The sequence below is a fragment of the Oncorhynchus tshawytscha genome, linkage group LG01 (assembly GCF_018296145.1).
Source record: "Oncorhynchus tshawytscha isolate Ot180627B linkage group LG01, Otsh_v2.0, whole genome shotgun sequence".
Taxonomy (NCBI): domain Eukaryota; kingdom Metazoa; phylum Chordata; class Actinopteri; order Salmoniformes; family Salmonidae; genus Oncorhynchus; species Oncorhynchus tshawytscha.
In genome coordinates, this window is record NC_056429.1 from 41220436 (window position 1) to 41246411 (window position 25976).

At 44.9% G+C, this 25976-nt stretch overlaps 1 protein-coding gene across 4 annotated transcripts in view; it reads right to left on the bottom strand.

Moving 5' to 3' along the window:
* Positions 1-23818, bottom strand: part of lrp8 (low density lipoprotein receptor-related protein 8, apolipoprotein e receptor) — a 257502-nt gene extending 233684 nt beyond the window's left edge. For all 4 annotated transcript variants that reach the window (XM_042321502.1, XM_042321500.1, XM_042321501.1 and 1 more), the window contains exons 1-2: positions 23667-23818; positions 22472-22597 (exon numbers count right to left, since the gene is read on the bottom strand). In XM_042321502.1, coding sequence (XP_042177436.1) covers positions 22472-22597; positions 23667-23733 — 193 coding nt within the window. In that variant the 5' untranslated portion in view covers positions 23734-23818. The remainder of the gene's footprint in view (positions 1-22471; positions 22598-23666) is intronic.
* Between the last annotated feature and the right edge of the window lie 2158 nt (positions 23819-25976).

Here is a 25976-nt window from a genome sequence, read left to right on the forward strand (position 1 = left end):
CTCGGTCTCAACCTTTAAGTCTTTATTGAAGACTCATCTCTTCAGTGGGTCATATGACTGAGTGTAGTCTGGCCCAGGGGTGTGAAGGTGAACGGAAAGGCACTGGAGCGACAAACCGTCCTTGCTGTCTCTGCCCGGCCGGTTCCCCTCTCTCCACCGGGATTCTCTGCCTCTAACCCTATTACGGGGGCTGAGTCACTGGCTTACTGGTGCTCTTCCATCCCATCCCTAGAAGGGGTGCGTCACTTGAGTGGGTTGAGTCACTGACTTGATATTCCTGTCCAGGTTTGGCACCCTCCTCGGGTTTGTGTCGTGGGGGAGATCTAGTGGTGTGGGGGCTGTGCTTTGGCAAATTAGGTGGGGTTATATCCTGCCTGGTTGGCCCTGTCCGGGGGTATCGTAGGACAGGGCCACAATGTCTCAAGTTTTTCCTAGCCACCGTGCTTCTACACCTGCATTGCTTACTGTTTGGGGTGATGTAAAAAAGGGCTTTATAAATACATTTGATTGATTAATTGTCATGATTAAATAGCAAAGGGCCTTCCCCAAACTGTTGCCACAAAGTTTGAAGCACAGAATTGCATTTTATGGTGTAGAGTTAAGATTTCCCTTCACTGGAACTAAGGTGCCTAGCCCGAACCATGAAATACAGTCCCAGACCATTATTCCTTCTCCACCAAACTTTACAGTTGGCACTATGCATTCAGGCAGGTAGTGTTCTCCTGGCATCCGAAAAACCCAGATTCGTCCATCGGACGGTCAGATGGTGAAGCGTGATTCATCACTCCAGAGAACGCGTTTCCATTTTTCCAGCGTTCAATGGCTGCAAGCTTTACATCACTCCAGCCAACACTTGGCATTAGTGGTAGTGAGTGTCGCAACAGAGGAGAGACAATATTTATGCTCTAAGCACTTCAGCACTTGGCGGTCCTGTTTTGTGGGCTTGCGCGGCCTACCACTTCGCAGCTGAGCCGTTGTTTCTCCTAGACGTTTCCACTTCACAATAACAGCACTTACAGTTGACTGGGGCAGCTCCAGCGTTGCAGAAATTTGACAAAGTGACTTGTTAGAAAGGCATCCTATGACGGTGCCACGTTGAAAGTCACTGAGCTCTTCAGTAAGCCATTCTAATACCAATGTTTGTATATGGAGATTGCATGGCTCTGTGCTAGACTTTATACACCTGTCAGCAACGGGTATGGCTGAAATAGCCAAATACACTCATTTTAAGGGGTGTCCACATACTTTTATATATATCGTGTAGATGTGTGGTTTGTTGAACTTTGAAATCAGTGGTTTTTGTTGGCACACATTTTAAAGTGAAAAAAACCGAGTCAAAGCCTAATTCCGTTACCATCGAATTGCCCATAGGCTACCAGGTCAGGGTTCAAATAGTATTTGTTTTCTTTGAATCATTAAGCTGCACTTAATTTAGCTTACCTGGAACCAATGGTAACAATGGAAAAGTCACAGTAGAGCAAACCCCGCCACCTGGCACTCCAGACAGGCTCAGTCAAACGCTACTAGTATTTGAGAGAGAACACAAATACTAGTTGAACCCAGGTCTTCTCTGTCCTATAGCATAATTTCAGTCTACAAATGCAAATGCTTGTAACCAATTACGGGACATTATGTAATGGTTGTTCAGACTAAAGGGTTTCTCTTATGCCTCTTTATCTCTCTTATTCTCACTCTCACTCTCACCTGATATCTCTCTCTTTCTCCCCTTCTCTGCATCCCTCTATGTCCCATTTATATATTGTCTTTCAATGTCATGTCACTCTTCTTTCGTTTACTTACTTCCCCATTTCCCTCTTTCTCTTCTCCGTCGTTACCTCTGTCTTTCACACTTGTCTCTCCCGCCGTCTCTCCCTCCCTCCCTTCCTCATTATTTATCTCTCTCTGTGATGTTATGCAGGGTGTTTTAATGATGAGCAGAGCAGCAGAGGGGAGAAAGAAATAGAAGTGTATCTGGGTCACCAGGGGCCATGCATCCCAAGTCCCTGCTGAACAAAAAGACAGGAAATTGATCCGTTGGATCCGTCGCAAGCCAAACACACACACGCGCACAGTCTTGCGCACACACACACACACACACACACACACACACACACACACACACACACACACACACACACACACACACACACACACACACACACGTGTGTGTGTGGGTGTATGCAGCCAACCTAGCATCATACAGTAAGTGCCCCCTAACACTATACCGCTCACTGTGCTCTCTATCCTGTCCTACCTTTAAAATAGCTTAGCTTTAACCAGTGAAAACACTTTAAACAACAGTCACCCCTGGCTCACACCTGCACCTTCTACTTGGGTTACGTCACCTTCCTCTGTAGTACTGCCAAGCTCCTACGTGCTGTATCCACCTCCCTCCCTTCCATCCCTGATTGCCTGCATGTCTTTCTGCTTGCCTGATTGACAAAGTTACATGCAGACTGACCGACTTACTGACTGCTTGTTGGGCTGCCTGAGGTAGCTAAAGTGTACCTTTTACTCTGTACAGAAACAGCCATGAGAATGACAGAACAGCTAGTTTAATATATCCGCTTTGAAACACACACACACACACACACACACACACACACACACACAGGAGACCTGCAGCTATGACAGAACAGCTAGTTTAATCTATCCGCTTTGAAACACACACATACACACACACACACACACAAAACACAGGAGACGTGCAGCTATGCTGCAAAATGAAATCTGATAATTTTCTCATTATTCTTTTTCCTTGGTTAGTTGGGTTTATTTGAGGAGAACTGATTATGTTCTTCGACCGGCATCTTTTCTCAGTAAACTTTAACTCAAGTAGTGATTGATTAAATGCAATAAATTACACTATAATTGGTGCTATGTTAAGGTGCTCTCACCTGGAAAGGGAATCCTGGTAATTTAGCTCCATATCCACAATAGACTCAATGTTTTATAGAGAAAGAAAAATTGTGATTTTTTTGTTTTAGCTCAAATTCTTTCCAAATAGTCACGCATATATAAAACCCTCAAACACACACATCCCTCAGGCACACCAGTTCATTATCTAACCTGTCCAGGTGGGTGGCAGTGCCCTGGAGTTTGCCGGGGGGCAGAGGATAACAAGCACGCCCAGGGAGGTGTGACTGCCCCTGGCTACCACGCTGACCACACAAACCGGCCAGTCTGGGAGAAGCAGGTCAGGGCTGTACACACATCATTAGCCCAGCCGAGGAGACTCATTATGGGGAAGAGGGAACGAAAGGGAGCGCAGCCAACCCCCAGGACCAGCTCAGTGACTAGACCAGACCACCATTATACATTATGAAAGGACGACTGGAAAGGACTCTGATATTTATACCATAGCGTACCATAGCACATTTTAGATGTCTCTCTCGCTTTGTCACCTTCTCTCTCTAGCCTTCTTGCTCTCACACTTGATTGTCTACCATCTCACACCTTTTTCCTTCTTCCTCTCCCCCTCTCATTTTACTCCCCCCCCCCTCTCTCGCTCATAACAAGGTATTGCCTGGCTGTGTAATCGATGACTACTTTAGGCCATTAGTGTTCTATTGGCCACTAGTGTTAGGTAGTGGACTGACTGGGCTCTTACATTACTGATGACAGGGTCATAGGTTTTAAAAAGGCCCAATGAGAACCATAACATCTAACATCTAACGGCCATGTCTGCATGCAGACACACTCATTAAACACACACACACACACACACACACACACACACACACACACACACACACACACACACACACACACACACTGCAGCCAGACATAACAAAGACCAGGCCAGACACTCTTCATCATACACACAAACACATAGACTAGGTCATGTGACTATGCATTCAAACCTGCACACACAGTAAGAACAGCCCACAGAGGCAAGCCCAGGCACGAATTAGGGCTGGGCGGTATACTGTATTTTACTATATACCGGTATTGATGCACGCACCGGTTTGGGTTTTTACTTTACCTTCAATAACAGCATTTCAGTGTTTTGTTTGTTAAATGTGATACGCAACTCCAGAGTGTGTAATGTCCGTTTTTACGGTTTACTCCCTTTGCTAGAGTCGTCTTTTTCCATCTCCTCCTGCTGCATGCCGCTTCCCACACCAATCCCTTCCCTCTGTCACTCAAGGAGACAGCAGTTGCTGGACCAAAGAGTCACAAGCACTTTCTTGCCGTTCACTCTGCAGCCTGCATGGTCAGATACAGTTGAATTCGTAGGTTTACATACACCTTAGCCAAATATATTTAAGCTCAGTTTTTCACAATTCCTGACATTTAATCCTAGTAAGAATCCCCTGTCTTAGGTCAGTTAGGATCACCACTTTATTTTAAGAATGTGAAATGTCAGAATAATAGTAGAGAGAATTATTTATTTCAGCTTTTATTTCTTCCATCACAGAAATGCAGAAATGTATGAAAATGCTGAAAGTAATTTTTGTTTGAAGTTGGATTGAACAGTATAAAATAGCCCCTTACATTATAAGTGATTTTGATGTGTTGCCACCCTAGAGTCATGCACTACTCAAAGCACATTTAAAACTTTTATTATTCAAAAACATAAAATACCTTAAAATACAGTCAAAAATGTAAAAATATATATATATTATGATATGATATTTTGGTCATATCGCCCAGCCCTAGCACAAGACAATAGAGTTTGGTTCTAAAGGTCACAACAGCATTTCACACTCAGTACATGCCGATTAAGCACTGTGTGGCAGTCTAATATGTCATGTTATTACAGAAAGGGAGTCACTGACCCCTATCCACAGTCTGTATGTGGTCTCTAAAACAGACATTAGCTCAGTACCAGCCGGGGTCTAGTGGAAGACACTGGTAGACACTGGAGGTCAACCGATTAATCGTAATGGCTGATTAATTAGGGCCGATTTCAAGTTTTCATAACAATCGGAAATCTGTATTTTTGGACACCAATTTAGCCGTTTTTTTTAAATGTTTTTTTACACCTTTATTTATCCTTTATTTACCTAGGCAAGTCAGTTATTAAGAACACATTCTTATTTTCAATGAAGGCCTAGGAACAGTGGGTTAACTGCCTTGTTCAGGGGAAGAATGACAGATATTTACCTTGTCAGCTCGGGGATTCAATCTTGCAACCTTACAGTTAACTAGTCCAACGCTCTAACCACCTGATTACATTGCACTCCATGAGGAGACTGCCTGTTACGTGAATGCAGTAAGAAGCCAAGGTAAGTTGCGAGCTAGCATTAAACTTATCTTATCAAAAATAATCAATCAATCATAATCACTAGTTAACTACACATGGTTGATGATATTACTAGTTTATCTAGCCTGTCCTAGGTTGCATATAATCGATGTGGTGTGTATTCGCGAATAAGGACTGTCATTGCTCCAATGTGTACCTAACCATAAACATCCATGCCTTTCTTAAAATAAATACACAAGTATATATTTTAAACCTGCATATTTAGTTAATATTGCCTGCTAACATGACTCGTTGCGAACCGTGAAGACTATTTCTTCCTAACAAAGACAACGGGGGATGATTTAACAAAAGAGCATTTGCGAAAAAAGCACAATCGTTGCACAACTGTACTTAACCATAAACATCCATGCATTTCTTAAAATCAATACACAGAAGTATATCTGAATGAACAATGAACACATTATTTTAACTTAATATAATACATCAATAAAATCAATTTAATCTCAAATAAATAATGAAACATGTTCAATTTGGTTTAAATAATACAAAAACAAAGTGTTGGAGAAGAAAGTAAAAGTGCAATATGTGCCATGTAAAAAAGCTAACGTTTAAGTTCCTTGCTCAGAACATGAGGACATATGAAAGCTGGTGGTTCCTTTTAACATGAGTCTTCAATATTCCCAGGTAATAAGTTTTAGGTTGTTGTTATTATAGGACTATTTCTCTCTATACCATTTGTATTTCATATACCTTTGACTATTGGATGTTCTAATACGTACTTTAGTATTGCCAGCCTAATCTCGGGAGTTGATAGGCTTGAAGTCATAAACAGCGCAATGCTTGAAGCATCGCGAAGAGCTGCTGGCAAAAGCAGTAAAGTGCTGTTAGAATGAATGCTTATGAGCCTGCTGTCTAAATATTGCTGTTACATTGCACAACCTTCAATGTTATGTCATAATTACGTAAAATTCTGGCAAATTCGTTCACAAGAGGGCCTCCCGGGTGGCACAATGGTTAAGGGCGCTGTACTGCAGCGCCAGCTGCGCCACCAGAGACCTTGGGTTCGCGCCCTGTCGTAACCGGCCGCGACCAGGAGGTCCGTGGGGCGACGCACAATTGGCCTAGCGTTGCCCGGGTTAGGAAGGGTTTGGCCGGGAGGGAAATCCTTGTCTCATCGCGCACCAGCGACTCCTGTGGCGGGCTGGGTGCAGTGCGCGATAACATTTTGCCGGGTGCACAGTGTTTCCTCCGACACATTGGTGCGGCTGGCTTCAGGGTTGGATGGCGCTGTGTTAAGAAGCAGTGCGGCTTGGTTGGGTTGTGTATCGGAGGACGCATGACTTTCAACCTTCGTCTCTCCCGAGCCCGTAAGGAGTTGTTACGATGAGACAAGATAGTAGCTACTAAAACAATTGGATACCACGAAATTGGGGAGAAAAAGGGGTAAAAAAACAACAACAACAAAAAACATTTGTTCACAACGAGCCAGGCGGCCCAAACTGTTGCATATATCACCCATTTGGCGAAGTAGGCTGTGATGCAATAATAAATTAACAGGCACCGCATAGATTATATGCAACGCAGGACAAGCTAGATAAACTAGTAATATCATCAACCATGTGTAGTTAACTAGTGATTATGTTAAGATTGATCGTTTTTTATAAAATACGTTTAATGCTAGCTAGCATCTTACCTTGGCTCCTTGCTACACTTGCATAACAGGTAGTCAGCCTGCCACGCAGTCTCCTCGTGGAGTGCAATGTAATCTGCCATGTTCGGTGTCCAAAAATGCCAATTGCCGATTTTTATTAAAACTTGAAATCGTCCCTAATTAATCGTCCATTCCGATTAATCGGTCGACCTCTAGATGTGACAACGTTAAAATCCATAACTTCAATATATGAACTGTCTGACTCTCAGTGTCTGGTGGAAAGCAGACTGAACCAGCTTTTCCTCAATGATTTTGCCTGTGCTTAGCTCCATTCCATTTATTTTTTATCCTGAAAAACTTCCCAGTCCTTAACAATTACAAGCATTCCCAAAACATGATGCAGCCACCATTCAAAAATCACATTGAGTCCATGCAACTTATTATGTGACTTGTTAAGCACATTTTTTCTTCTGAAATTATTTTGGCTTGACATAACAAAGGGGTTGAATACTTATTGACTCAAGACATTTCAGATTTGTATTTTTAATACATTTGTAAAAATGCTTATTTTTTCCCCACTTTGACATTATGGGCTATTGTGTGTAGGCTAGTTACAAAATATGCAGCCTATAACACAACAAAATGTTGAAAAAGTGTGAATACATTCTGAAGGCACTATACACACACACACACACACGCGCACACGCACGCACACACACGCACACAAATAGTACAAATAAAGAAATACCCTGGGATGAGTAGGTGTCCAGACTTTTGATTGGTACTGTATGTTTTCCTAATTTCCTAATATTTTTAGGGGGAATTATGTAAACATGAGAGCAAACACAACATTTAACTCACACACACATATACACACACACACACACACACACACACACACACACACACACACACACACACACCCACATCCTGTGTCTACCATCCGGGACACAAGGAAGTAAAGCATTGATTGATTAAAAAGCACTGACTGTACAGATTGCCATCACAACCTACCTACGAACAGCAACATACCCATAGTTGTTCAGAGTAATTTAGTAAGTATGAGTCTAGCGTTCATTAGTATCAATTAGCCACGTTAGCATTTTATATACACTTACAGACCTACCTGCACGTTTAATGGGACTATGTGTTGAACTGGATGAAGGTCAACAGAATCCACTCGAAACAGACATATTACAGTGGTAACTGAGGTTACTCTGAGTGCTTCAGCAGTGAAAAGCTCAATAGGAATTTAACATGTTATTGAACTTAATGTTGGTTGACTGTGACTGACTCCACAAGTGGGTTTTCTGATTAGCCAAATCATTGTGTCTGTCCCGTCCTCGCCTCCTCTATCCTGTTCTCTCTATTCTTTGATGACGGAAGGGAAATATGATAGAGCGCCAAAGCCAATCAATCTGTTCTGTAATTCAGCAGTATTTCTAACTCTCTATTCTGACGAGCGGAGCAGAAAAAATAGGCTTCGTTGAGGTGGGTCATTAAACTCATTCACTTATATTAACGTTACATTCCTCAGCTTAGTGAAGCTCCGCCACCCCTGATGTACACTCGCTGGAAGATGAAGGGAACAGCGTATGTTTCATCTTCCTCTTCTTGGCTGTTTTATCTGTACTGTACTCTCTCTCTCTCTCTCTCGCCCTCTCTCTCTCGCTCTTTCGCCCTCCCTCCCTCTCTCTCCCTCTCCCTCTCCATGTTTTCCTGTTTGGTTAGCAGCAGGTGCGAGAGGCTCTTGATTAGCGATGCAATCTCTTTGAAGCTTTATGAACACACACCTTAATTGAATCACCTTGTTGTTGCAAGAAACTTCCTGCATGGCAGGAAATGCAAACTTGTTAAGGGTTTAAAATGCGTCTAATGTTTGTAATTTCCACTTTAAAAGTTCAGATTTGATTTGCCCTAACTAAACATGTATCAACCCCTACATAAATGCCCATTAATTATAATCTACACAATAATTCACATTTCCTGTAACGGCAGGATTATTTTACTGCTGTGAGAAATGGGTCAAATTCAGATCCTACACCTAGGAAGGAAGAAAGATGTCAGTTTCTTGGCACCTGACAAATTGAATAGTGGGAAATTTGATTCTGGGGCTCCTGACAGGATGATATTGTGCAATATTAAATATGGATGAGTTCCTGACGAAGCAGAAGTGAAAATAATTAACCAGGCAAACTGTGAGGAATCTTAATTAAAAGAGGGATCTCTTTCTCCTTACCTCGTTTCCTGTCTCTCTACCTCTTTCTTTCTTTATATCTTCCCCTCTCGTCCCCTCTCTTCCCCTTCTTATTTTCTCATTAATTAACACAGTCCATTTCTCAGAGAACAAAAAGGCAGATGGCCAATAAAATTACAATTACTGAAAATGTCCCTAAAATCTGTGGATTTATGACACCGGGTTCCGCAACGACATCAGTTTTGTGGAGCCAAATGGGTTAAATGGACTGTTTAGGGTGTGCTTTTACTTGTTTGGTCATTAATAATGGCTATAAAGAACATTCCACTCTTCCCACTATATACCTGTACGAGATAGTAGCTGTGCAGTTCCACGGAATATGGTAATATCAGAATCCCTTTGGCAGGCATACAATAACCTTCCGCCCACAAGCTCTTTCTTCTCATACACACGTGCATATGCTCTACATGTGTACAAACACAAACACAATTTGCACTTAGAATAGCTTCAATTCGGGCCTCCCAAGTGGCGCAGTGGTCTAAGACATTGCATCGCAGTGCTAGCTGTGCAACTAAAGATTCTGGGTTCGAGTCCAGGCTCTGTCGCAGCCGTCCGTGACTGGGAGACTCATGGGGCGGCGCACAATTGGCCCAGCATTGTCCGGGTTAGGGGAGGGTTTGGACAGCAGGGATGTCCTTGTCCCATTGCACACTAGCGACTCCTGTGGTGGGCTGGGCGCAGTGCACATTGACACTGTGTTTCCTCCGACACATTGGTGTGGCTGCCTTCCGGGTTAGGTGGGCACTGTGTCAAGAAGCAGTGTGGCTTGGCTGGGTTGTGTTTTGGAGGATGCACGGCTCTCGACCTTCGCCTCTCCCAAGTCCGTACGGGAGTTGCAGCGATGAGACAAAACTGTAAATACCAACTGGATACCATGAAATTGGGGAGAAAAAGGGGTAAATAAATAGCTTCAATTTGTCTCCGTAGAAAGCGCTGGCCCATGTTCACTCCAATGACAAATGTGTCAAGTTGGATGGATGTCCTTTGGCTGGTTGACCCTTCTTGATATGCATTTACAAACACTTAAGTTATTAAAACTCGTTTTCCAACCGCTCCACAAATTTCTTGTTAACAAACTATAGTTTTTGCAAGTCGGTTAGGACATCTACTTTGTGCATGACACAAGTAATTTTTCTAACAATTGTTTACCGACCGATTATTTCACTTATAATTCACTGTATCACAATTCCAGTGGGTCAGAAGTTCACATACACTAAGTTGACTGTGCCTTTAAATAGCTTGTAAAATTCCATAAAATTATGTAATGGCTTTAGAAGCTTCTGATAGGCTAATTTACATAATTTGAGTCAATTGGAGGTGTACCTGTGGATGTATTTCAAGGCCTACCTTCACACTCCGTGCCTCTTTGCTTGACATCATTGGACAATCAAAATAAATCAGCCAAGACCTCAGAAAAAAATTGTAGACCTCCACAAGTCTGTACAAACAATAGTATGTAAGTATAAACACCATGGGACCACGCAGTCGGTCAATACCTCTCAGGAAGGAGATGCGTTCTGTCTCCTAGAGATGAGCGTACTTTGGTGTGAAAAGTGCAAATCATTCCCAGAACAGCAGCAAAGGACCTTGTGAAGATGCTTTAGTAAACAGGTACGAAAGTTAGAGGTCGACCGATTAATCGGAATGGCCGATTAATTAGGGCCGATTTCAAGTTTTCATAACAATCGGAAATCTGTATTTTTGGGTGCCAATTTTGCCTATTTTTTATTTGTATTATTATTATTTTTTTTATACCTTTATTTAACTTTTTAACTGGGCAAGTCAGTTAGAACACATTCTTATTTTCAATGACGGCCTAGGAACGATGAGTTAACTGCCTTGTTCAGGGGCAGAACGACAGATTTTCACCTTGTCAGCTCGGGGGATTCAATCTTGCAAACCTTACAGTTAACTAGTCCAACGCTATAACCACCTGCCTCTCGTTGCACTCCACAAGGAGACTGCCTGTTACGCAAATACAGTAGAAGCCAAGGTAAGTTGCTAGCTAGCATTAAACATATCTTATAAAAAACAATCAATCAATCATAATCACTAGTTATAACTACACATGGTTGATGATATTACTAGTTTATCTAGCGTGTCCTGCGTTGCATATAATCGATGCAACGCCGGGGGATGATTTAACAAAAGCGCATTTGCGATAAAAGCACAATCGTTGGACGACTGTGCCGAACCATAAACACCAATGCCTTTCTTAAAATCAATACATAGAAGTATATATTCTTAAACCTGCATATTTAGCTAAAGGAAATCCAGGTTAGCAGGCAATATTAACGAGGTGAAATTGTGCAACTTCTCTTGCGTTCATTGCATGCAGAGTCAGGGTATATGCAACAGTTTGGGCTGCCTAATTTGTCCGAATTTTACGTAATTATGACATAACATTGAAGGTTGTGCAATGTAACAAGAATATTTACTTATTTCACTGAAATAACTGAAATAATAAATGTTGTGTTTTAGAGATGATAGTTTCTAGATTCAACCATATTAATGACCAAAGGCTCGTATCTCTGTGTGTTATGTTATAATTAAGTCTATGATTTGATAGAGCAGTCTGACTGAGCGATGGCAGGCAGCAGCAGGCTCGTAAGCATTCATTCAAACAGCACTTTCGTGTGTAACCGATGTGAAATGGCTAGCTAGTTAGCGGGGTGCGCGCTAATAGCGTTTCAAACGTCACTCGCTCTGAGACTTGGAGTAGTTGTTCCCCTTGCTCTGCATGGGCCGCGGCTTTTGTGGAGCGATGGGTAACGCTGCTTCGAGTGTGGCTGTTGTCGATGTGTTCCTGGTTCGAGCCCAGGTAGGGGCGAGGAGGGGGACGGAAGCTATACTGTTACATGGCAATACCATAGTGCCTATAAGAACATCCAATAGTCAAAGGTATATGAAATACAAATGGTACAGAGAGAAATAGTACTATAAATACTATATTAACTACAACCTGAAACCTCTTACCTTGGAATACTGAAGTCTCGCGTTAAAAGGAACCACCAACTGTCATATGTTCTCATGTTCTGAGCAAGGAACTCAAACGTTAGCTTTTTTACATGGCACATACAGTGGGGAGAGAAAATATTTGATACACTGCCGATTTTGCAGGTTTTCCTACTTAACTCGCTAGATACGTTTCATTCATAAGCAGTCAACTTTAGAATGGAGGTTAAAACCCACCTCTTCCTGGCGAATGTATCGATTTGAAATGGTTTTGCAGTGCGTTTATCGCAGTTATTTCTTGATGCGCATCAGTTCTCATGTTCCCTCACCTTGAAGAGCAGAAGCAGTCAGCCACAGCTGTTTCAATACCCACATACATGAAAACACTACTTAAATGTCAAATCAGTTAAAAAAATATAACAATGTGACTTTGAACACTAAGTGGGCAAGAGAGAGGGGTAACGAATTACATATCATGTTTGATTGCATCGTACTGCATATCACCCTTAACTCCTCTCTCTCCCTCTCAGTCAAGAGAATGAAAACCAAAGGGAAGAGCAAAGAGAGGCGGCTTATGGGGAAAAAAACTAAAGCCGCCCCTAAATGACTCTCTCGTTCTCTCTCTCTCTCCTTCCTTCTCTCTCTCTCTCTCTCTCTCCTCCCTTCCTTCTCTATCTACCAGCCCTGTCGCAGACTAATCCTAGATAATGAACGGACTTAAACCACAAAATCTTTAATGACCGCATCAGATGTTCCATCCCAGGCCAGGCCATCTTGGTTTAAAGCCAATAACAGACCTTTTCTTTACGGTCAACAACAGCTGCTGTATCAACCTGCGTACATGCATGCTTGGGTAGGCTTGTATGCATAGTGTGTGTGCATGTGACTGTGTGCATCTGTACTGTACCGTGTGTGCATAGGTACGTACATATTTGCATGTATAAATGGGTGCGTGTGTGTGTGTGCCACGCATGAATGTCTGTCTGAGTGTGTCAAGATCAGACAGTGACCAATGTGTCCAATGAGGTCAGTTACCCCCACCCCCACCGACTACCCATCCCTGGGGTCTTGGGATGAAATGGATTGGTTCTAAATAAAGTTGTGTGATTCAGGACATGAGTGGCCGCGAGTGCACCTGTGCGCAGTGGGTAGGCAGGCACCTTACAGCTGACATGCATTCATGGGCATCAAAGCAGAAAGCAGCACCTGCGCTCAGACAGGACCCGGGACGGACGGGAGCAACTACACAGAACAGTCCACCGCGGTGTCCCAGGAGGAGGAGGGGGAAAGAGGAGGAAGTGGAGGGTGAGCATGGTAAGAGCTGATGTCTGTGGCAGAGCTACAAAGACCGGACAGAACCAAACAGAACTGCTCCTAATATGACACGCTACTGAAGTTTCAACAACCGAAACACAGCAATCTGCCTGAGAAACTAACTGGCCAGGTGCAACATCAAACAGTCGACACAGATATCATTTAAAATAGACCAAGGTGACCAATTGTGCTGTGGATGTATGAATTTGCCAGGCGGTCGGGTCGTCGTACTCACCTACAGACTTGATAACTGAAGAGGGACACGGCGAGAGGGAGAGAGAGAGAGAGCAGACTTTCTGGTGTTCTGCTGCATTGAAGCCGGCGTAATGATATGTAAAGGTCTCGGTCGAGCACGGCCGGCACAGCTGGCCTCAGAGAGGTACTTCTTAAGGGTGAGTGGGATGTTAAAGCGCATCGTCAAACAGCTTATAAAATCTTAATGCAGTTCAGGGACGGAGCTCCAAAGAAAACAAACATTATCGACAACAACAGGGCATAAACAGAGGGGCCATCAGACACGGATAAGCATGCACTACACACACACACACACACACACACCATTATCTGTGAATCTCAGTAAGTGTGTGTAAGGCGGAGGAACATGGGCCTCTCAGTAATAGTGGTGTACAGCGGAGTATATTGAGTGTCAGCTCCCACTGACACATGGGCAGGAGGTCTGAATAGAGAGAGGCCAGGGGGGGGAGACTCTGATGGGGTAAACACATTGAAAACAGACCCCATGAAGCAGTGGATGAAAAGGAGAGAGAGGGAGAGCTTGAGGAGAGATCAGTGGGGCTGAGGATGGGGGACTGGGGTGTATACACAGTCCTCCTCCCCTATAGATGTGTACCTACGAGAAATCAACATCTTCTTGGGCCAGCCTGATTTTCTCCCAAGGCTTGAATATATTCTGTGGCTCTTCATCTCTCCATCTTCACCCCTCTATCACTCTTTCCCTCAACCCCTTTTCTCCGTTAGCTAGCCAGCCAGCCCCCCTCTATGATAAAGAGCCCCGAGAGCTTGTTACAGCGTGTTAAGATATCAGCTCAGCTCGGATCAGCACAGTCGACAGGGCTGCTGATGACGCTACGCAATGTCTCGAATACCGGGGCCGCGAGCGCTGCAAACCATCAAAGAGAACCGGGGCGGGGCATCTAGGCCGCCTCGTCGTCGCTCTCACTGCAACGCATGACAAGCAAAATCCCCTCAAGGTAAAGAGTCGCTCTGGGAGCTTAGTGAGAACCCTGCTACGGGTTTATAGAGGAGATATGTACGAGCGGTGTAATTGTCATCAACGCAAACAGCCTTATCCACTACAGAGTTCGCTAGAGGTAAGAGAGATGAGGTAGGAAGGGAGGAAGAAAAAGAGAGAGAGACTCAATAGGATTTCATCCACTCTCAAAGGGTACAGAATCTTCAGAGGAGGATACACGCTTGTGAGTGTGTGTGTGTGTGTGTGGTTAATTATGGGGCTGTGGCTGTGACGCTAGTGTTGGCTCTGCGCTGAGCGGAGATCTTAGTGCAGAGATACCAAACCATCAAAGCCTTTGCTGTCCCTCGGCAAGGACCGGCCTGGAAAATCACATTTCACCCCTCTCTCCCAAAATGACACACACACACACACACACACACACACCCTCGTGGCAACAAGGACAGCACAGTTCCAGGGACCTCACCTCAACTCCTAAATCCTACTTTTAGCAAACTCTGATTTCCCACTCCTAAGCCATAGCAAGACATTCGCGTCGGATTCCCTCAAGGGAGAATGTGAAGCATTAAAGCAGACATCTTCTTCAGGGTCTAGGCTAGGGCGATTGAATGGCTAGTCATGGCCCTATGGCCATGGGGGGGGGGGGACAAGGCCAGCAAAATAACCTGCCTTTGACTTCCAACACAAACTTTTAAGAACGAACCCTGTGAGGTTGACAATGACATGCGGCAGAGACAGGGCCCCTGTGCTCTGTAGCTCTGTCGCTGAACAGAAAGCTAGGTATTACGTCTAGCAGATAGATTTAATACCTTTAGAGGTGCCTATGTTTAATTCATGAACGTTCTTTCGCGAAGCGCATGTTGGTCCGCATCGCAGCGCTCCCCTCGCTCTCTGACTACAGAGTGAGAACTGGTCATGAAAAACAGGATTATAAACAGGGGATGTAAATAAACCTGAGTCACATTAAGATATACCCTAATCTGTGTAGGGGATTAGGTGATGATACCCTGTCAGGCGCTGGGGGAGATCAAATGGAAACAAAACAACAGAGAGAACAAGACAGAGAGAGGAAGAGGAAACAGGATTTCTGTGCCGGGAGTTTGACTTTGAACAATATGTCAGTTTGCGCAGGCAGAGCGGAGTGGCGGCGAGGTGCAATATCGGGCCAGAGCAGAGAGGGAAATCCGGCTTGACGGTAAACAAGGTAATCAGAGGAAAGAAAAGAAACAACAAAAACAAGTTCCCTGGTTGCACCCTTCTCTCATTGGGCTTTGGGGGGAGAGAGCGAGAGAGAGAGCGAGAGAGAGAGAGCGAGAGAGAGAGAGAAGGTTAGAGAGAGCGAGAGAGAGAGCGAGAGAGAGAGAGAGCGAGAGAGAGAGAGAGCGAGCGAGAGAGATAGAGAAGGTTCGAGAGAGCGAGAGAGAGAGGTTTTTATGAGGGCCCCACTACTGTCCAATACAATGCTGCTGTCCGTCATTGTTACCTCAAAGCCTAAGATAACGCTGACGCAAGTTGATAAAAGGTGGTTCACATTGACCCTTGCAGGTAAACACTAGTCGGGGTTTCCTGAACTGGGTAGCGAGGGTGCACATTTGTTTTTTTTGCCCAAATTTTGTAGTGCTAGGGCAAAAACCAAAACGTGCACCCAGGGGGAGCCCCCCAGGACAGAGTTTGGGAAACTCTACACTAGAGGAGACTGCCTCTCCTCTCCTCTCCTCTCCATGTTAGTAGCATGTGGCCGGTTGGCCAGGTCAACCATGTGTCTACTGGTGGAAAGAGCAGCCTGATTGGCAGGCCCAAAAGACAAACCTTTAACGCCTTGACTTGCCTGTGACACCAGTCTACCAGTCTACCGTGCTCCAGGCTCTGCCTGTGTTATTCACATCTGCTCCTCTATCTGTATGTATGTATGTATGTATGTATGTATGTATGTATGTATGTATGTATGTATGTATGTATGTATGTATGTATGTATGTATGTATGTATGTATGTATGTATGTATGTATGTATGTATGTATGTATGTATGTATGTATGTATGTATGTATGTATGTATGTATGTATGTATGTATGTATGTATGTATGTATGTATGTATGTATGTATGTATGTACGTGTGTGTGTATCTCTCTATCCTCATTTCCCCTCTCTTCTTCTCCATCGCGCTCGCTCTCACTTTGTTTGTCTCACCTCTGTTTCTCCTCTCTCTACCTCCCTCTCTCTCTCCAGCCATCTCTCTCCCCTTCCCCCTCTCTCCCCTTCCCCTCTCGCCCCTTCCCCCTTCTTCTCTCCCCTTCCCCCTTCTCTCCCCTTCCCCCTTCTCTCCCCTTCCCCCTCTCTCCCCCTTCCCCCTCCCCTCGCTCCCTCCATACATATTGCTTTGCTGTGCCACTGCCAGTATGACCCAGGTTTCCCTCATGTGGCAGGGACCATTCTCATTAGTACGCAGACAGCCCATAAAGGCCTGTGAAATATTCTCCCCCCAGCACAGACCCACAGCCCTATAAATCACCACAACCTCCACAGCCACAGAGCAGCCCACTGGCAAATCAATGGCAGGCTAGAGACCCAAGCACTCACGTGCAATCCATAGGGGCCGATTGGGGTGACGGGACAGAGGGAGGGTGGTAGGGAAGGAGGAGAGGATAGAGGAAAGGGTGAGGGAGGAGGGATTGAGGGATCAGAAAGGAGGATTAGAGGAGGGAGTGGTACAGTGGAGAGAGGGTGGAGAGGAGGGAGAGAGAGAGGGAGGGAGAGAAGTGGGGAGGGGGAGAGAGGATAGAGGGGTGAAATCAGTGAAAGGAGTGAGTGTAGATAAGGAGGGAGGGAGTGGAGAGAGAGAGAGAGAGAGAGAGAGAGAGAGAGAGAGAGAGAGAGAGAGAGAGAGAAAGCATCCTGTTGATGATGAATGTGTCCTCATGGAGAATGCGACAGAGATATAGAGAGAGCTAGAGGCTTCACAGCTCCCTGAATCGGTTTTCCTTTTTCCATAATATTTGAGATGGTGAAAAGCACAGAGAGAGTAATGATCTTCTCTATCCTCAGGCAGACACACAGGCGGCCCACTCGCTCGCTCCCCCTCTCACACACACCGAGCGAGACACACACTAGCCTCTCAAGCGCTCACCCGCTGAGACAAACACTAATTGGATTATAACTATGCAAATGGACAGTGTGAACTACACACACACACACACACACACACACACATAACACAAACACACAGGGTCTGTAGATCCCATAGCCTCTCTTAAATTCCGTCCGAATTACAATACACACTGTGTCAATACAAGGCCATTATTCTAACAGTCCCACACTCAACAGCAGCAGTGAGCGAGAGAGAGAGAGAGGACAACCAGACCCGGTCCCATATAGACCCGGTCGGGTCCAGACCCAGTCCCATATAGACCCGGTCGGGTCCAGACCCGGTCTGAATGAGGGAAAGGCAATTTTTCTGCTACTTTATAAACTGAAGCTATTATTGCGGAAGCTAGCTGAGGCATACAAGAACCGAGGAGCTCAAGTCGGTGGGGGGAGGGGCCGTACAGCGCGCGTGTGTGTGTGTGTGTGGGGCTGAGTAGCAGGCAACGGGAAGGCGGGAGAGAGGGACAGCAGCAACCAAGCCGACACGCACTAGTTACTAACATGTAGCTGCCAAAGCTAGGTTAAGTATATTCCAATCTGATTACATAGCACCTGTTTTGACTGCATCAAACCCGAGAAGTGAAGCTCGCTGAGTAGACTAATTTAGGCTATATAGGCTGCGCTTTCCCCCATCCTAGCTGCGCAATTACAACAACAGCTCCATTCAGAGTATAAAGTAGCAGCCTACCTGTTGGCTATTGGTCGTTGTAGCCTATCCTTCTCATTTAACTTTGAATTCTTCCTTGATTTCCTAACGTGCTTGCCAAGGCACACACAGAGCCAGAGGCTATTGCCGCTTTGATGTCTTGTGATTGGGTGGTCAACAACAAGCTACACGCGCCACTGTCGTGAAAATCCTGCGCAGCGGCATAAGAGACCATTTTCTCTCTCTCTCTCTACACTGCAGCAGTCGCATTCGGATCTGTACGGGTCCTTACCGGCAAATCAGTTAAAATTACTAATACTCGAGACCCGTGACAATCAAATCAGATCCTTGGGACAATGACAGAATTTCAGACCCAGCCCTGTCAGGTCCAGGGTAATACCCGTGAAGACCTCTACCCTAAGGCTACAACTGAACTCTACTATTATTCACTAACACTACTACAACACCCAAACCCATTCACAAAAGGAAGGTATTGGCACTGTAGTAGAACATGACACTATTGAAGACAGCTATTCTTTCTGACTTTCGCATCTCTGTGGCCTGTTTATGCCTAGTCAAATCTGTACCCTATCCAGCCAACATCATGACACTCGGGGGGCGTCAGGTCTGCTAAAATGTGGTTTGGGATACTGAGAGGAAAGCATCCTCTCCTCAATAATGACAGGACCAGGGATATTAGTGCAACGGGGGGTTGATGCTGTGACTGCACACAAACAGGTAGACATGCAGGAAACAAGGTAGCTCAGCTTGACATTCCGGTGCTGCTTTACTGTAGCTGGACATGGCTTCTGTTCTACCCGCCTCCGCGTGTGACTGTGAGGTATCCAGCCCGTCTGTCACAATCAGGTGTCTCCAGCTATTCCTGCCGCAGTGTGTGTCCCAGCACAATCTGGAGTCTACTCCGTCGCACCTGCTGCTGGAGGGGAGGGGGGTAGCATTCCTGTACACCCCCTCTCCCTCCTACCACATAAAACCCAGATTGTTTTCTCCTAGACAGACAGACGTGCGCGTGCACTCGTGTCAGCACGTGTGTGCGTGTACTTGTGTGTGAGCGGGCTAAATGCCAGGGCTGACTCATACGACACCAGTCTTTTCAACACACACACACACACACATTTCTACTGGCATGTTTTTACTGCCAGCTACAAAGAGGACTCATGTCAGCGCTGACCTAGAGCTGGCGTGCGTGTGAGACGTGCAGCCTCCGTGCATCCCTCTACTCTTCTCTGTACTGAAGAGCTCTAAAGCATGCAAAGTGTACCAGCCTTTTAAAATGGTTGGGTAGGTTTCATCTATCTGAGTGGTGAGCACAGGATCCCTACAGGGTCAGGGTGAATTGATTAAGACCCTGCCCTCTGACCTGATGTGTTGCCTTTAAAGTATGACCCCAAAATGGGCTGTTGTCGTAAAGCAGGGCTCTCCAACCCTGTTCCTGGAGAGCTACCGCCCTGTAGGTTTTCCCTCCGACCCTAATCTAACGCATCCTGACTCTAATAATTAGCTGGCTGATGAGTTGAATCAGGTTAGTTACAACTGGGGTTGGAGCGATGTGGAGCGATGTTTCCGTGTATGTTGGAGTCCAGGGTACGATGTGATGTTTGGCATTTCTCCTGGCATCACCGTGTGCGTGTTCGTTTGCCTGGGTCGAGCTTTACACACAGCGAGAGGCGTGAAATGTGCGTTAATGTCTAATCCGTGGACAGCTCTTCCCTGGCTACAATAGAGTGTTTCTGTCTCAGACACACTCAGTGCTGTTGTGTAGAACTATTGTGTTGTGTTCCTGAGCGACTGAGACCGGAGCAGGGGCTGAGACTGGGCCAGACAGGCAGTGTGTGTGTGTGTGTGTGTGTGTGGGGGTGGGGGGTGCTGAGCAAAACAACACTGCTTTGACACTGCAATAATCACGTCCATAAAGGAGGGGGGGGGGGCATCTGTTTCACACCAGGAGGATAAATAAAAACCCTTTCTTAACTGGCGTCATCCAATATCATTCAGAGCAGCCTTGTTTAGGAAGGTGTTTTCAAATTCAAATTCAACTAAATACCCAGGGTTGATATTCCCCCCCAAAAATGAATTGTATTGCACTGAAATAAGTTAGCATCTTTTTCTATGTTTTATGTGTCTCTCTATGTCTGTGTGTCTACACACACACACACACACCTGATGAGGAGGGGTGTGGCCTCCCTCCCCTCTCTGTCTCTCGGGGCAACAGGAGCGGAATCCCCTCTGAGGCTGGTGTGAACGACACTAGGAGGGAGAGAGACATGCAGGAGAGGAGGGAGGGATGAGGAGAGACACGCACAAAATACACCCAATCTAGCAGGACTTATTCTAATACTGGAGAAGGCTTGTGGGTAATCCCTGTGGAGAGGGACAGAGGCCTGGCACTGAGACTGAGACAGAGTCAGAGACGGATCATATTGGCAGTGGCACAGGAGAGAGGGAGAGAGGTGTGCTGCCTGAGATAGGTGCAGGGCTGCCGGGTCAGGTTACTGGGCTAAGTTAGCGTCTTGGCAGTGTTGTGACCAGGCTTAAGGCAGCGAGCCCAGAGGTGGTGCGCTGGTTGTAGAGCACAGATTGTTATGGGGCGAGACAAAATGTCAGGGGCCACTGCTGTTCTGGCACATCATGTTTTGTTTACCAGTATGAATTACTTTGCCCTTCTCTCCAACCCTCCCCTCTCCTCTACCCATGTCCTCTCCTCTGTTCTCATCTTCTTTATTCTCCCCTCTGCTCCTCTCCTCCTCTCTCTTGTCTCCCCCACTCCTGTGTTGTGTTTTTAGCTGGCGATGTGGGGCTTGGGGAGCCACTGCAAGCAGCACTGGCATCTGCTGGAGAGCTTGGCGCACCGCCAGAGGGTATCGCTTTGGCAACCAGCCGTGCCATCGGATTTATCTCCAACCTGTCAGCTGATGCCCTTTGTGGGGGTAAGACAAGCGGGCACAGCCTCCTTGGCTTGGCATGGCGCTGGCACTCTCCGCTCCTCTCTTCCCAGGTTGTCTGCCATGCATGCCTTCGAAAGACCCTGGCCTTTTAAAGCACCAGGCATAGCACAGGAGACCTGGGAGGCAGCACCATGAAATGCCACCCAGCTCTCGTTGGCTAGGGGGTACAAGTCCCGAGGAGTAGAGAGGAGGAGAGGGTGGGAGACAGAAAGAGAGAGCGAGAGGGACAGGTTGAAATATAGAGAGAAGCTAAGTAGCTTATATGTAGAGGAATGACTAGATAGAGGGAGAGCAGATGGGGAAAGAGTCTCTTCCCAGTCTGGCTGGCAGGTTTAAAGTTGGGGAACGAGAGGGAGAGTGGGGTCATGTTTGAGATGCTGGTTGTGGGGACCAGCATCTCTGTCATTGACCTGTGTGTGGCACAGTAGGCTTTTTTGTTGTAACTGAGGCCACTTCCTTCAAATAACAACAGCATCAACTCACTTCCATCAGGACAAAGGCTATGTTTATAGATCTGTTGCAGTGTTGTGACACTAGCACTGCTCGTTTAAACAAACGTTCCCAACGAGTGTTGTCGCCAATCATCATAATCTGTAGCCAGTCAATGTTAGACAAGCTTGCAAAAGCCACGCTATGCCTAGGACAACAAGCAGGTGTGCACGTGCAGTGCTGCTATTGGCTATGACACGTGGAGACAAAAATGAATTGGCAACATTAACTTAACTGTTCATCCAATTAGTTGCGTGGCAAATTCTTCATTGATCATTTGCTGGCTGACTCTTCAAATTGTGTTCATTATGAAATGACTTAATCAATTCAAGTACCAATTAAGTCAATTATTGAGATCTAGAATGGTATCTGTTTCCAGACCCTTCTTTTCAATGTGTTCATACAATCATTTTACTATGAAAATAATAGTCAGGTTCCCATCCACTCAGCGGTGGCAATATGAACTCCATATCCACATTACATTGGAAAAACTCCCAACACCTACTCTGGTGACCCTATGTGCAATGCGTATTGATGCCCCCAGGCGCCTCCACAATACAATGGGGATCACATATGTGCTACAGTATAGTATCTGCTCATGGACATGTGTTAGGCAGGTGTTAGGCTACTTACGACAGTTTTCTTCATCGCTGTTGTCAGAACAGTCATCGTCCTCGTCACATCTCCAGAGAGTAGGTATGCACCTTCCGTTCTTGCATTGAAACTGACCCGTTTCGCAATTCGTATCAGTATGAGTTCCTGCAGATAAGAACAAGATAAACCCGTAAATAAAACAGTAAAACAATGTATATATGTTTAGGTTTTGTTACAAAATATAGGTTGTGCGCCAGGGACATGTCACCAATTCATCCCAAAACGCCCACGCGCAACGCGCACAACTGTTCTATCGCTGGTAGGAAACATTGTTATGAAATTGCTAGATGTTTCATTGATCCACTGATTACAACCGGGTTTTACAGAGGTTCATTGATACAATGTGGTTGCAACAAGGGTTGGAGTCACTGTTACTAAGTGATGTCTTAATTGATGCCGTTAATACATTGTTATTAGCCTACAACACGGTCTGGGGACAAACAGCGTTGATTACTATCTACGATAAGCACAACATTCATTGAGAACAGAAACAAAAAACAAGTGTCATTTAACTGGCACGAGGTCTATATGGGAATTATTTACGTCTAATCATTTCAAATTGGAATGCAAAACTAGAACTGTTGGACTTTCATGTATCCCAAAAGGGTGTCTTTATTTGACTGTAGCCTAACCTATTTTTGTGACTGTTGACAACACAGTAATAAATGTCATGTAGGCTATAACAGGCTTACAAGCCAACTCAAAATATCCTGCCGATTGAATCAAAAAATGAACAGCGAGCATGCTCATGCATTGGATCAATGAGGAAATAATGGAACTACTACCCTTTCCACGTAGCCTAGGCTACACGTTGTGTTCAAGCGGAGGTTTAGGCTGCCTTCCATATGTCATTCATGCACATGTTGGCTACCTCCCGCGCATTGTCATTTACTAGGCTGGGTAAAGAACAGTAAAGACTGTTTTCGTGACGTTGTAGAATAAGTACCAACATCAAAGCACATATAACCTGCTTTAAAATAGTATTTAGTGCAGGTCAACATGAATTTCCTGTTGTGGTGACTGTTTGAAAATAAGGAGTGCATCGACGCTGCTCTACCTTCTACGACGCTTACTCGATACACTGGCTAGATCAATTCGGCAACGTCGCTTACCCATTCACCATTCGTTGTAATGAAAATTCCCTCTCCGACGATCAATGATAAAAATGTCTTACCTTGGGTGGAGTGGAGCTCCATTAGCAACAAATGTAAGAGCATTAGCTTCCCGACTTCTGTCCACATCTTTAAAAGAAGAGGTGAGTCGTGGTTGTGTTGCTCATACGAGTATACTTAAAGAAGCAAGCAGGCGCTTCCACTCGCTATGCAATGCCACACTGCGCTCGGCTCCAGACACCGCTGCCTGCATCAGAAGCAATTTGAATCAATGACGTTTATGGGCGGGATTGAGCCTGCGGTAATGTAGTAAAACTAAACAAATGTAAGGAATATATATATATATATATATATATATCAGTCCATATACAGCTGTCGAAGTGACCCTGCATCTTCGAAATATTATAAATAATGTTCTCGATCTGTATATTCACAGGAGATGAAGATGGAGTCTTTACCTATAGCTTAGTACTAACCCAATAACCAGAATACTAGCATTGAAGTTTTCATTGAGCTGTGTGTGGCGCTAGCCTTTCATTGATTATCAGACAACTTGTGATCAATGTCTATCGAACATATATCTCACACATATCTCACAACAACATGACATATGATAGACAGTTTTTGTTTAGAATTTGAGGATCAAAAATACATTTATCAACAGTTAAAATTCAACACTTCAACTTTCACATTACTAATTGATTACTATGCCAATTGTATTGTTCAAACTCTCCATATCTATCAGACAATGTGGGTTGATGTTTCCCCAGGCACTCATCTGTACAGTAGAGATCAGCATGAGGCTTGACATGACATGAATTGGAGCAGAAGGGCAAGACTTAAAGTTACACACCATTCTTACGGAGAGTCATCAGTAGCAGTGTCAAATCAACTGTAAGAATATGGGCCAACACATTTACAGTAAAACAGTAATGAAGACATGACTCACAACAAGGGGACTGAAGTCCAACATGGTCAACAATCAGACACTGTGTTGCTTGCTCATTTTGAAAGTCTATACCGATGCAAATAGCCCTACAACATACACTACCGTTCAAAAGTTTGGGGTCACTTAGAAATGTCCTTGTTTTTGAAAGAAAAGCAATTTTTTTTGTCCATTAAAATAACATCAAATCCTCTTGCTCAGTTGTGCACCAGGGCCTCTTTATATTCTGTTTAGAGCCAGTTTGTGCTGTTTCTTGGCATTTTCTCGCATGGAATAGCCTTCATTTCTCAGAACAAGAATAGACTGACGAGCTGCAGAAGAAAGTTATTTGTTTCTGGACATTTTGAGTCTGTAATCGAACTCACACATTCTGATGCTCCAGATACTCAACTAGTCTAAAGAAGGCCAGTTTTATTGCTTCTTTAATCAGCATGATAGTTTTCAGCTGTGCTAACATAATTGCAAAAAGGTTTTCTAATGATCAATTAGCCTTTTAAAATGACAAACTTGGATTAGCTAACACAATGTGCCATTGGAACACAGGAGTGATGGTTGCTGATAATGGGCCTCTGTATGCCTATGTAGATATTCCATAAAAAATTGTCAGTTTCCAGCTACAATAGTCATTTACAACATTAACAATGTCTATACTGTATTTCTGATCAATTTGATGTTATTTTAACGGACAAAGAAATCTGCTTTTCTTTCAAAAACAAGGACATTTCTAAGTGACCCCAAACTTTTGAACGGTAGTTTACATATGCATATCGTTATACACAATGTGTGTACAGTATCTGAGGAGTATGTGTGTGCACACTGTTATTGTGTTTTATATGCCCTGGCTTCCTCGGATTTGGGGTACCTTGAGGTCAATTTAAAAATGGCACTTATCCCTGTTGTGCATTCAGCTCAAGCAGGGGCCATTGACTGTCTGTCTGTCTGTCTGTCTGTCTGTCTGTCTGTCTGTCTGTCTGTCTGACTGTCTGTCTGACTGACTGTCTGTCTGTCTGTCTGTCTGTCTGTCTGTCTGTCTGTCTGTCTGTCTGTCTGTCTGTCTGTCTGTCTGTCTGACTGTCTGTCTGACTGACTGTCTGACTGACACTCACAGCCACCTCCAGACCTGCAGGATGATTATTTCCCTCCCCTCCCAGGTTCTCTCTGTTCGGACTCACTTCACTGTTGGCCTATTTTGGCTCAAGACGGATGGTCACGTCCACCCGGAGATAACCAGCCAGTGGTCAGCACATTCTCTCTACAGCGGAAGGGGAGGAGAGGGCTGAGCGGAGCGGGGCAAAGGAGACGCTGCCAAACTCGTGACCCAAAAAACAGGAGAAATGTCTAGTCGATACTTGACGGCGCGCCAACAGCCCGTAGTGGAGATGAAGTGGATTTGAACATCAGTGCATCAAATGATTTGGCAGTGGAA